This window comes from Sprattus sprattus (genome assembly GCF_963457725.1).
Source record: "Sprattus sprattus genome assembly, chromosome: 6".
NCBI lineage: Eukaryota > Metazoa > Chordata > Actinopteri > Clupeiformes > Clupeidae > Sprattus > Sprattus sprattus.
The window spans coordinates 32,148,325-32,161,026 of record NC_137925.1 but is presented as its reverse complement, the minus strand read 5'-3'; the positions used below and the strand labels follow the sequence as shown (position 1 = coordinate 32,161,026).

Genomic DNA, 12,702 nt, shown 5'->3' with positions numbered 1-12,702 from the left:
GCTACATCCAAACTATGCGTCACCTTTGTCCTTGTACGTGCTCATCTTAAAGGAGCCGCACCATTTTACTAAACGTTCTTGCAAAGTGAACCATTTAATTTAAATATGCTTATTGGCCTTATTGTGTGCGGTTGTTCGTTTAACAGCGCTTGTTTGTGAGAGAGAGTGTGTGTGTGTGCTAGCGCTACCCTCTGCATGCCCTGCAGAGCCTGATGGAGGAAGCTGAGCTGCTGCTGCCGTGTGAGTGTGAGTGTGCGTGTGTGTGTGTGTGTGTCAGCCCTACGTTTTGCAAGCCCTGTAGAGCCTGCTAGAGGAAGCTGAGCTGCTGCTGGTGTGTGTGTGTGTGTGTGTGTGTGAGCGGTACCTTCTGCATGCCCTGTAGAGCCTGCTGGAGGAAGCTGAGCTGCTGCTGGCGTGTGGTGTGTGTGTGTGTGTGTGTGTACTGTGTGTGTGTGTGTGTGTGTGTGTGTGTGTGTGTGTGTGTGTGTGTGTGTGTGTGAGCGGTACCTTCTGCATGCCCTGCAGAGCCTGCTGGAGGAAGCTGAGCTGCTGCTGGCGTGTGGTGTCCTCCTCACTGTGCTGTGGCTGGGCCTTGCCCTGCTCCTGCTTCAGCAGCTCCACCTCGTTCCTGTACGCGTCCAGCTGACAGCGCAGAGAGTCATTCTCCTCCTTCAGGGCCTCGGCCTGGGCAGCTGGACCTGACACAGAGAAGAAGAGAGAGAGAGATGGAGAGAGAAAGAGAGAGAGGGAGAGAGAGCGAGAGATAGAGAGAGGGGGGGGGGGGGGGTGATATTTTTTTAATATCCTTTATCCCACAGGATCAGATATGGAGCAAAGAGGGAGAGGTAAAGACATAGAGGGGGTGCATGGACAATAAGAAAGAGACAGAGTGAGGGATAGAAAAACATCAGTTACACAAAGATGAAGAGAAAGAGGAAGGGAGAAGAGCGAGTGGAGATATGGAAAAGGGCATTAGGGGATTTAAGAAGAAATAGTGGGAGAAATACACAGAAAGAAGAATCAAATAGGCGATGGAGAGACTGAACAAAACAAATATACAGAGAAAAAAGTACTGGAAGATTCGGAGTGACACAGATGAAAGGACACGACAAAGAGAAAGATTGAAGGAGACATACAAGGAAGAAGAGTGTGATGGTGAGTGTGTGAGAGTGTGTGAGTTTTGATCCAGGGACTCATCCCTCTGTGGACAGCTCTAACAGACTAATGAAGCACAAGGTACCTCAACCAACCAGCTGTGAGGATCCCAGTCTGGGAGGGTTAAGATCCGCTGAGTTCATAAAACTCCTGACTGCTGACAAAACACTCCACCTCATCTAACCCTTATCTAACACTGGAACCTACATGAGATCAAATGATAAAAGGGAGAGGCAGAGAGGTAGAGAGAGAGAGAGAGGTAGAGAGAGAGGGACATAAAGGTAGAGAGAGAGGGACAGAAAGGTAGAGAGAGAGGCAGAAATGTAGAGAGAGAGGCAGAAATGTAGAGAGAGAGGGAGAGAAAGGTAGAGAGTAAGGTAGAGAGAGAGGGACAGAAAGGTAGAGATAGAGGGACAGAAAGGTAGAGAGAGAGGCAGAAATGTAGAGAGAGAGGGAGAGAAAGGTAGAGAGAGAGGGACAGAAAGGTAGAGCTAGAGGGACAGAAAGGTAGAGAGAGAGGGACAGAAAGGTAGAGAGAGAGGGAGTACAAGAGAAGGAACAGTAGAGGGGGGGGGGGGAGAGAGGGAAAGAGGGAGAGTGTGAAAAAGAAAGAAAGATGTCACAGCCCGGCCTGGTTCACGCCCTCTGTAGTCTGTGATCTGGAGTATAAGTGCTGTTCCAGGTGCTCCGTGCCAGGTTTTCCCTCTGCCCTGTCTCCTGACTGACAAGCGAGGCACCCATGACTGGTGAATGCTCTGCCACACCTGACTCCACTCCTCGTTTGCCCGGCTTTAAAAGCACACCAGGACTGACATTCAGTGTCAGATTGTCGCGTCGTTTTCCTGAGCCTTGTTGGAGAGACTACCACTGGACTATCAACCAAGCCTGTTCTCGACCCTTGCCTGTATTTTGGACTCTGTTCTTTGCCTAGTGTTTTGGAGACTTTTGCCCTTCTGCCAATCTGTTGCCAACCTCTTTTGTATTACCACGTGAGTCAAGCCAAGTCCCTTTTGTACCGCTGCCTGTGTTTTTGCCTATCTGTGTACCAACCTCTCTGCCTGTTTTTTGACGACTGGATTTTGCCTGAACCTTACCTGTACCTCTGCTGTGAAGTTTGGATTTTTGAGTTCCCTTTTGACTTTTCTGTTGCCTGCTGCTTCTTATTAAATAACTCCTCTAACGTTCCTTTGTCTGCTGTTGAGTTCACTTCTTTTACCTGGCCTCACCGGCCCTGACAAAAGAGATAGGTGCTGTTATTGATTGCAGGGTCTCATCAAACTGCCGACTGGGGGAGGGAGGGCTGGTGGAGGTGTCAAGCTAAAAAGGCACCGGATGCCAAAAAGAGCCCGGGTGACGTAATTTTGACTTTCGAACGCCTCTTGAGTGACAGTTTCTATGCCAACGTTAGCATTACGTAATCCGGTCACCACGTAGGCCGGGCGCTTATTAGCTTTAAGTCTCAGAGTCGTTCGAAAGCCATCAGCTACTTTTTAGTCGCTTAATATTGTGCCTTAACGGACACTACGCACCCTGACACTTTTTAGCTATCAGTCAGAGAGTCTCAAGAGTTGTTCGAAAGCCATCAGGTACTTTTTACACGCTTAATATTGGCTGCCGGTCTTTTGTAAGTAAGCACACATCAACAGGTTTCGCGCGCTAGCATCTATATTGCTAATAGCAATTCCTCCTTTTGTGCGACAATATTAAGCGACTAAAACGTAGCTGATGGCTTTCGAACTACTCTTGAGACTCTCTGACTGATAGCCAAAAAGTGTCGGGGTACATAGTATCCGTTTAGGCACAATATTAAGCGAATAAAAAGTTTTAGCTACACCTGCCTGCTGGTAACCTGTAACTTATCAATGTCCGCTAGCATGTCAAAGCTAGCAAGCCCCCGTTTGTTCTTTAGTAAAATGTTGTGCAAACCATGCCCTGTTTTGTTCAAATTTAATTGTGGGTGCCGTCAGATATGTCTTAAAATCACAACACATTAAGGACTTTCTTAATTTAAGCACAACAACAGATGAATAGCTTCAAGCTAACAAGATAGCTCGTTACACTAGCACGAGCTAGCTAATGAAATGTGCTTACTTTGATACTATAACCAACTAGCGAATCAACCACTTTCCTACCAAAGTCAAACATCAAGCACATGGTTGTTTTGGTTGGTTTATTGTAGGTCAAATACAAGCAAGCTGGTCTCAGGTAGCAAAGTACAATGCAAGATGCTCTGAAGTAAATCGCGTTAGGGTGACGTATTGGCGTTGGCATAGCAACTGTCACTCAAGAGTCGTTCGAAAGTCAACATTACATCACCCGGGCTCTTTTAGGCATCCGGTGCCTTTTTAGCTTGACAGAGGTGTTGCCCAGCAGTGGTGACTAGAGAGAGTGTGTGTGTGTGTGTGTGTGTGTGTGTGTGAAGGGGGTGGAGTGGGGTGGGGGGCACTCAACTTGCACTCTGTGTCAGGCAACACTATCGATCGTAACGGCGCCTCTAGGGCCGTTTACATGAAGCCTAGTTTGTCAAACTAATACAGATAGCCCTATCATTTAGACGAGCATTCTCTATTCGCACACGGTATCCGCAACGATCAAAATCGGGGGTAGAAAGTGAGTAGATTTGAATCGGTACGGGGGCTGGTGTTCGTATGCACGGATTCACGCAACCTGATGACGTCATTGTCCCACGTGAACGCTTCATGATCTCCAACCAATATATATATCACTTGTTCTCCCTCCACAACTCACTCGTGGTGGGTCTAGAATTCACTCTCATTAATCCAGCCTACTGATTTTTGATTAGCCTCCTATCTTGATCTAATTATTTTTATTCAGATGTTACATAACTTTCATGACCACAAATATAAATTGCCCAGCGATTTAATTTGCTTTTGTATTCATTAATTGGTGTAAAATGGTCGGAGCAAAGCCTCATGGGAAATGGGATGAGAAGACATGTCATGTTGTACTGTTCCAAACTCAATTCATTTTTGCAAAACCTTTAGTCTGACCACTGATTTTATTAACCACCATAATGAAATGTTGCTAATTGGAGCTTGAATGTCTTGTGTACTGTGTTTATCCGTGTGCTGTGCTCCTTTACCGTGTGCTGTTTAGTCTTTTCTTATACGTTTTTCAAGTTTTTTCAGTTGTCTGTAGCAGCGCTATAGCCCCACCCACAGGCGTGGGGTATGTACTACAGTCCGTTCAACACAATCTGGTGCCTCCGTGTTTACGCAAGTCTCTTGTTACCAGGCTCCGTCCTTACGAAATTAAAAGATTCGATTCGTGTGAAAAATGAACCCGATTCAGTGAAACTAGGCTCCGTCTAAATTCAGCCTCTAGATGCTGACAGGAGAGTGCGTGCAGGACTGGCCCGCTGGCTCACTGCGCTATATCAATTGGCAGAAGACAGCTGCCTGTTACCATTGATTGGAGTTAGGACAGCGGGGGAGGGGAGGGAGAGAAATAAATAAATGGGCAAATGGAGAGAAATTAAAACTGGGCTTAATGGCTGGTGTGAAAATGCTTCACTGTGTGTGTGTGTGTGTGTGTGTGTGTGTGTGTGTGTATTTATGTGTGAGGGATAAAAGGAGGAAAGGATTGTGGGAAGGTATGGAGGAAGAGAGGAGAGAAAAGATGGAGAGAAGGACGGGGTGAATAAGCCTTTTGGCTTGGGCCGGCTTCAGTCGTGTGTAGCAGGGGTGAAATGTTTGCATAAATAAGGGGATTCTGCAATGACTCCCCACAACATCCTGCCATGTCCACAGCAATGCTGGCTTTTGTGTTCACTCTTTCTCTTCCCAAATTCTCTCCCTTTCTCCCCCTCTCCTCCGCTCTCATGGCACCCTTTCAAACATCTGACAGCCAGGCTGACAGTGATCGTTATCATTGTTTTCTAATAACCAAGGTCACGCATGAAGAGGAGAGCCATTTGGGATGGCAAAAAAACAATACAGGGTGATAAATGAGAGACTACATTTGCATACATCTGCATGTTAACGAGGGAGACTCTGTCAACAGCCCAGTCTCCAGGAACGTTGGGAGGAGGTCAAATGTCACACCTGTACAGGTGGCTCAGGGAGAGGATAGAGAAAGAGAGAGAAAGAAAGAGAGCTAGAGAGAGAGAGGGAGAGAAAGAAAGAGAAAGAGAGGGAGGAAAGGGGGGCGGGGGGTAAATGGCAGCACTCCCAGACCCTTCCAGATAGAGGGAGATGTGAGAGCTATTTGGGGTACGACCATCCCTTCCTCTCTATCCCTCCATCCCTCCTTCCCCCTCTTTCCCCCAGGCTGGCTGGCAGCAGAGTTAAGCAGACCCGTTGAGCTCTTGTGCGCAGCAGCCACTAATGGCACTTAAGTGATGTCCAACAACCCAAAATGGGCGAAATGAGCAGCTGGCAGACACATTTCCCATTGCAGGTGGTGTGTGTGTGTGTGTGTGTGTGTGTGTGTATGTGTATGTGTGTGTGTGTGTGAGAAAGAAAAAAAAAGAGAGAGAGAGATAGAGGGAGCTTCGGTGAGTTTCAATTTGTAGGAATGTGTGTGTGTGTGTGGACGAGAGAAAGTGTGTGTGTGTGTGTGTGTGTGTGGACGAGATAAAGTGTGTGTGTGTTTCGACGAGAGAAAGTGTAATTGTGTGTGTGTGAGTTAGTTAAGGGAACAGAAAAAGAGGCTGAAGCCCATCACCATCTGAGCTGTCGGCGCTTTGATTTGATGTCTGGTGCTTCGGCCCTGATGCTTCCCCCGAGGGTCATGCTGACAAAGAGAGAGAGAGCCAGCGCAGGTAGGGGAGGAGAGGAGAGGAGAGAAGAGGAGGAGAGAAGAGGAGGAGAGAGGAGAGGAGGGGGTGGGGTGGTGGGACTCCACAGTACCACTCTTGATTTTCTGCTCACGCCCCCCCCCCCCCCCCCCCCCTCCCCAGCTCCCTTGAACGCTTGGCCTTGCCGTGACCCTGTAACCTGCCATTATGGCGTCCATTTCCCCGGCTCCCGTTAGTGGGCCTGAGTGGACATATCTCAGGATGGGGGGGGGGCATTAGAGGAGGCTTAGGTGAGCGGATGAGGCGAAGCAACAATAAGCACTCAGCCCTCGTGGCACTGCCCAGTCTGTGCCAACTCACCACAGTGAGTCTGTGAACAATCCACATGCAGAGATTAGACTGGTGCCCTTTCACCAACACACCCACTGGCAGCTTTAGAGGAGTGAAGGGAGAGATAGAGAGAGAGAGAGAGAGGGAGAGAGAAGGGGGAGAGAGGGATGAGAGAGAGAGGGAGAAGGGGGGAGAGAGATGGAGAGAGAGAGAGGGAGACAGAGAAAGAGAGAGCCAGAGGGAAAGAGAGAGAGACAGAGGGAGAGCAAGAGCAAATGAGAGAGAGTGAGGGAGAGAGAGACAGAGAGGCCCAAAAGGAGTCTCTGGACAGACATGGATGCCTCCTAGCCTTGATGCCATGGTTTAGGACGCAGCCCTGTTCAACAGTCCTGGCTCATGTTCACCCTTGGCCCTGGCCGTGTAAATGTTTAGAAGACGGGGGAGGCAGCACGTCTGCTGTTTGGCTGGTGCTAATCTCTCATTATGGTTCTGCACCATCACAGTTGAGCAGGGGAAGAGGGGGACGGGTGGCTACGATAATCCATCTAATTAGCATCTTATCTGATGAGCGTCGGCAAGCCAGGAAGCATGTAGAGACACTGGGGGATCGGCAGTGAGATAGCAGGCTGATTAGCAGGAAGGTAAGAGTGGGGTTTCAGACGTGTGTGTGTGTGTGTGTGTGTGTGTGTGTGTGTGTGTGTGTGTGTGTGTGTATCTGTGTGAGTGTGTGTGTGTGATGGGGTGTTACCTGAGTCATCCGAGTCCTTGCTGTCCGGAGCGTCCTCCATGTCGTCGTCCGACATCTCCATCTCCTCCTCACGGCGGATGCCCATCAGCTCCTCATTGTGAATGTTCCGGATCTCCTGTGGGGTAGATGGGAAAGGGGAGGGGGGGGGGGGGAAGAGAGAGAGAGAGAGAGAGAGAGAGAGAGAGAGAGAGAGAGAAGCTTATTTTAACATCAAAACTGCAAATCCAACCTTAAAAGGCATCATGATTTCAAATGTTTCTTCATTATCCATTTAACATCTCTGTCCGTCCTTGTAGTCTTGTTGCACTGGCTCTGCAAACAGACCAGTGACCATCTGAAAATGGAACAATAACAAACGGCTGGAAAAGCACCATTTTCCCCATGATTTGTCTCTTCTTCTTGTTGTTACCCAGGTTGTGAGTGTGACAGCGTTCACTTGACCTTATCTGCATATCCTTGGTGAAGTGGACTCAGGCCTCTCCCCAGGCACTGGCGGTGTGATGACCAAGACTAATATAACACTTACAGCCACTCACGGAATAACACTGAGTCTGATGAGGATGAAAGGTGACGCCGATGATTACAAATTATTTCAGGTGACCGTATTATTTCAGAACACTTTATTTCAGCGCACAAGCTGACATAACAAGGCAAAGGTAAATAGACTGTTTAAATGCTCAACGGCAATGGCTTCGGACGACACAATGTGGGAAAATAGGTTGTGTTTCAAACACAAACTCAATGAATGCATATGTGCCCGTATCTGGCTTCCTTCAATTTCTTACTAGCCCCTGCAAGATTCCTATGGGCAGTGGCCTCAGGTGCTCTCCCTGAATCGTCAAGGGTAACCAGAAAAGAATCAGACAAATAACTAAAAGAGTCGGATGAATCATACTCAACCGGAGAGGACAGAGTTCCACACCCTTCCCCAAACTGTTGTGCTTGTGCCATAATGACACAACACAACCAAATACACGTACGAAAGTCGAGCTGGCTGCCACAGGACGACTACGCCGCATACAAAGTGGCCACCAAATTCTCCCAAACAAAATTACCTCTAGCTCAATCAACTGTGCCAAATCACGCCCCTAACTTAACAGGTGGATCAAGGTTAAGACGAACGAATGGGCACCTAAACCCGGAAACCCTAACTAAAAGCAGCTCACTAAAGTCTAACCTTTTTTCCGACCTACCTGTAGCACTGCGATTGTACAATGCAAACTCTCAAAATTCTAAAGCGACGTACTAAACAGTACCTGCGTGACTGGGTGGTTCGCGCTGCACTGCAACCCCTACCAAAAAACAAAAAAACAATACTGATCCCTCTCACTGATCTTCAGTGGGTTCCCTGCCCGGTATTGAATCGTCAGCTCGTAGGGGCGCAGCAGACCAATTGCGCAGCCAACTGCCTCCCCTCGAAGACGCACACGACCAAGGATGACCACCCAAAAACAACCAACTAAAATAATAAAGTGACGGAATCTGCCCGCCCGGTGTCTGCTGATCTTGGTGTAACGGTAACCCACAGTCACAATACTTACGGTGCTTACCCTAAAGTCGCTATCTTATAACGAGGTCTATCGTCTCCTACAAACTCTAAAAGGTTCTAACAAAGGATGAAGCCCCCAAATGTTACATACCAGCTCATCTGATACGCAACAAATGAAGCACAGAACAGAAAGGGCTCGTATCTAGGGGGTATTTATTGAACAGAAAGGCTAAAAACAACACAGGAGAATTTCTATTTCCAAAGTAGAACGGCGAGGAAGGCCCGAATAGCGTGGTGGCACGCAGGTGAGAGAGAACGTTCCGGTGGACGATCCCGGCCTTAAAACATAACGGGCTCCGCCCACAGCTGACAGGCAACACCTGCACACAATTAAAGCAATAGACAGAAGTTATAGCAAACGAAAATAAGGGAAAACAGTGATCCGTAACGCCCGACTCACATTGTTGCGTTGATGCAACGGACGGTGGAGGAGGAGTTTGGCGCATGGGGTTCTGTTGATAACGGAGACGTTATAGTGAGATTGACAGGTCAACAAACCAATCACGTCATTAGTAAGCTTTTACCCTGTGAGTAGTAGCATGCTAACCCTAACCCATCATTAGACAGTGTGCTCAGACACCTCGCAAATCCTATGATACGTATTTCTCAGTTACAATAAAGGGGTTTTTACATTGTACAGTGTCTATTTCTCGGTAACTTTTAAAAAATCTAACCAAAAAAAAGTCAAACAACCAACTTGAAGGTACAAATACGACCATCTACGGAGTTTGGCAGCCATGTTTTTTTTTTGAGTTTGCCGCTCTGTAGACGTGAGCATATACGGGATGTGATTGGCTAGTGCCTGTGCTGTCAGTTATGCATGAACGGCAATATGATTGGCTGACGCATGCATTGCCTGTCGAAAAGTTGAACCTTCTTCAACTCTTGTCGCGAGCAAAGCATGAAACGCAACGCACGCGAAACAAACGGAGCCACAATTCAGTTCGGCAAAGGATGACGTCACCCCATGCAAAGTGAATGGGGATGCGTTAACCCTGACGCATCAACGGCTTCCAACGCAACAATGTGAGTCGGGCGTGAGGCAGGAGGACGTAACACCCATGTTGTGAGTGTGGCAGCGTTCACTTGACCTTATCTGCATATCCTTGGTGAAGTGGACTCAGGCCTCTCCCCAGGCACTGGCGGTGTGATGACCAAGACTAATATAACACTTACAGCCACTCACGGAATTACACTGAGTCTGATGAGGATGAAAGGTGACGCAGATGATTACAAATTATTTCAGGTGACCTTATTATTTCAGAACACTTTATTTCAGCGCACAAGCTGACATAACAAGGCAAATTGACTGTTTGAATGCTCAACGGCAATGGCTTCGGACGACAGCTTAACACAAACTCAATGAATGCATATGTGCTGAATGAAAATACACCCAAAACAAACAACGGTTTGGGTAGCATAATGTCTGATGAGCTGTACATTTTGATTGTGTTTACAAGAAAGGTTACCAGTCAAACAAAAGAGTAAAGTCACCCTCTTTTAAAAAAACCATACTCTCCAAAATAAGTGGCAGTTACTTTTGCTATCTCAACCCAAAATGCCTGAATGCTGCCTGGCTTTGTGTGGAGATGGCCTACCTACCTGGAATCACAAGAGGCAAGGCAACTTTATTTATATAGCGCATTTCATGCACATGTGCAACTCAAGAGCCACAACAGATTGTGCCAATTTGCCAAAGGATGTGCACATACCATACCATGCCATTTAACTATGAGGCCTCTGACAATGTGAATGTATCAACAGGCCATTAGGGTACTCTCCTCTGAAGCGCTCCCACAGCAGTGGGCCAGGTGAGGGTGAGGGCAGGCTGCTTGGCTGACATTGCTGCTTTCTATGGAGGCTCACAGCAGAGCTTGTTAGCATGCTAATGGCGCCGGTGTCATTGCTCAGGTCACTGGCTGGCACGCTCTGGGGAGAGCAGTCGGCACATGCACATGCTTGGTGACGCTAATGACGGGCGGCCTGTAGGGGGCTCCACCCACTCGCTAGGCGGGGGCTACGTGAGCAGATGTCCATCTCTGCGAGGCGGAGCACTTACTGGGGGGAAGGTTTTTTTTGGTTTTCCTATTTGTATTACTTCCAGGGGCTAAGGGAGTGGCAAGCAGGGACACACACACACACACACACACAGACACACACACACACACACACACCCCCAGCCTCACACAGCAGAGGGGTGGAACAGGTAGCGGCAGCACAAACAGACCCATCTGGGTGGCGCAGAGGCGCGGGCAAGCAGTGGTGATGCCGCTGGCTTTCCGTGCAGCTGCCGCTTGGAAGACAGTGGCTTATGGGCTCAGCTACAAGCTCTCCTGTAGGGCCAAAACTACATCGCCTCAGGCCCACAGAAAACAAACAAAGACTCAGAACACCGGAGCGAGGGTGCTGGGGGCTGGGAGGGCTGAGGTGGCTACTGCCAGATCAAGGTCAGCGGTGCCAGCAGATCTGAGAGGCAACTTACCTTCAGTGCTTGCCCAGGGGGCGAGAGGGAGGGTCACGGTTTGTCTAAACAGATGGAGCCACTCAGCGTGTGAAGAGCAAGCGGGATAATAGCGTGCAGAGTCTCTGACTAACTGCACCTGTCACCTAGTGTCGCCCAAACCCCACACCAAACGGACCCACTCTGCAACTGTCACACTGCAAAAAGTGAAATCTTAGTAAGATAAAATATCTTTAATCAAGGCATTGTATGCTTGTTTTTTGTCTGACAAGTTAGTACTTATTACAGGCATTTTTTGTGTTAGTACATTTCACTTGCTTCAAGCGTTTCAGTCCTTACTTATCTTAATAAGGGTTTATTACTTGTTACTGAGATTGTATTACTGGTCCTCAGCATGTGAAAGCTTGAAACTAGAATTGCCATTATTATAAGGCAGTTTGATCCCCACTTACAAGTACAAAACTGCTTTGTCAAAGTCAGAGTTTCTTATTTCAAGCAATTTATCCTTCTCAGACAAACTACACTAAAAACAAGTACATTTGCCTAGATACCAAAGATATCTAAGAATTATTATCTCAATATAGAGGGGAAGGTGCTTATATTCAGCAAATGCTAGCAACATGCTTTTGAAATGAGTGTGCATGCTAGGCAATTCATTTTGGAATTAGTCAAGCTACACTAAAATCAAGAACATTGGCCTAGATGCCAAAAATATTTAAGAATTATTATAGAATTCCAAAATGATGTCTTGTGTGGATGTTAAAGGCACCCAGTGCAACTTTATGTAAACATTCAATGAAAAATAAACATTCAATTTCTAGTCTTTTTTGCACGTAGTAAGTTTCAATAACTCCATACCATTACATATCAACATTCAAGGAGCAAAGATGAGACGTCGTTGTGTGGTGAGAACTGATAGAAAATCGTAAACAACAACAATCGCCGGTGGGGAGAAGCCATTTTTCCATTGACTGGAACTTGCTTTATTTATTGTAGGTTACCAAAAAATAAAGAAAATGGCGGCGATTGTTGTTGTTATCGATTTTCTATCAGTTCTCACCACACAACGACGTCTCATCTTTGCTGCTTGAATGTCGGTATGTAATGGTATGGAGTTATTGAAACTTACTACGTGTAAAAAAGACTAGAAATTGAATGTTTATTTTTAAGCCTCGAAAGTTGCACTGGGTGCCTTTAAGTGTGTTGGTTGACCTTTGTTGTGAAATGTTCAGAACAAATACCCAGTTCTCAATAACAATCAGTGGGAGCATTGCTTGTAGATGAAGGTTGTTTTTAATGTCAAGAAAACAAACATGTTTGTGAATTATGAAGGAACCATGAAAAGGTGGGAAATCCCATGTTATGCATCACTCTTGTTGTTGTTCTTGTTTTATGCATTTATTTACATATTGACGGTTCTTGTTTTATGCATTTATTTACATTTTGACGGCTTAAAAAAAACATTACAGCTCCAACCTTAAAGCAGTCATCTCTTGGGGATATTGGTATTTGTTTTTGAGAGTTTTTAGTCAATGCATATGTGCAATTGATCATTGAGATAATCAGGGTGCGATTTGTCCAAAAACCAGAGGGGGGGATGTTTTTTTTTTTTTTTTTATCATGAAAAAAAAACAAGCAATACATAGGCCTAATTCTCTTCATATACATGCATCATATATGTCTATGATATGATAATCGCT

At 46.7% G+C, this 12,702-nt stretch overlaps 1 protein-coding gene across 1 annotated transcript in view; it reads right to left on the bottom strand.

Annotated features, from left to right (window-relative positions):
• Positions 1-12,702, bottom strand: part of LOC308367161 (ecto-NOX disulfide-thiol exchanger 2-like) — a 237,789-nt gene that overhangs the window by 23,048 nt on the left and 202,039 nt on the right. Inside the window, exons 9-10 of the mRNA XM_080840976.1 lie at positions 6,993-7,107; positions 508-698 (exon numbers count right to left, since the gene is read on the bottom strand). Of these exons, the coding sequence (XP_080697102.1) occupies positions 508-698; positions 6,993-7,107 (306 nt within the window). The remainder of the gene's footprint in view (positions 1-507; positions 699-6,992; positions 7,108-12,702) is intronic.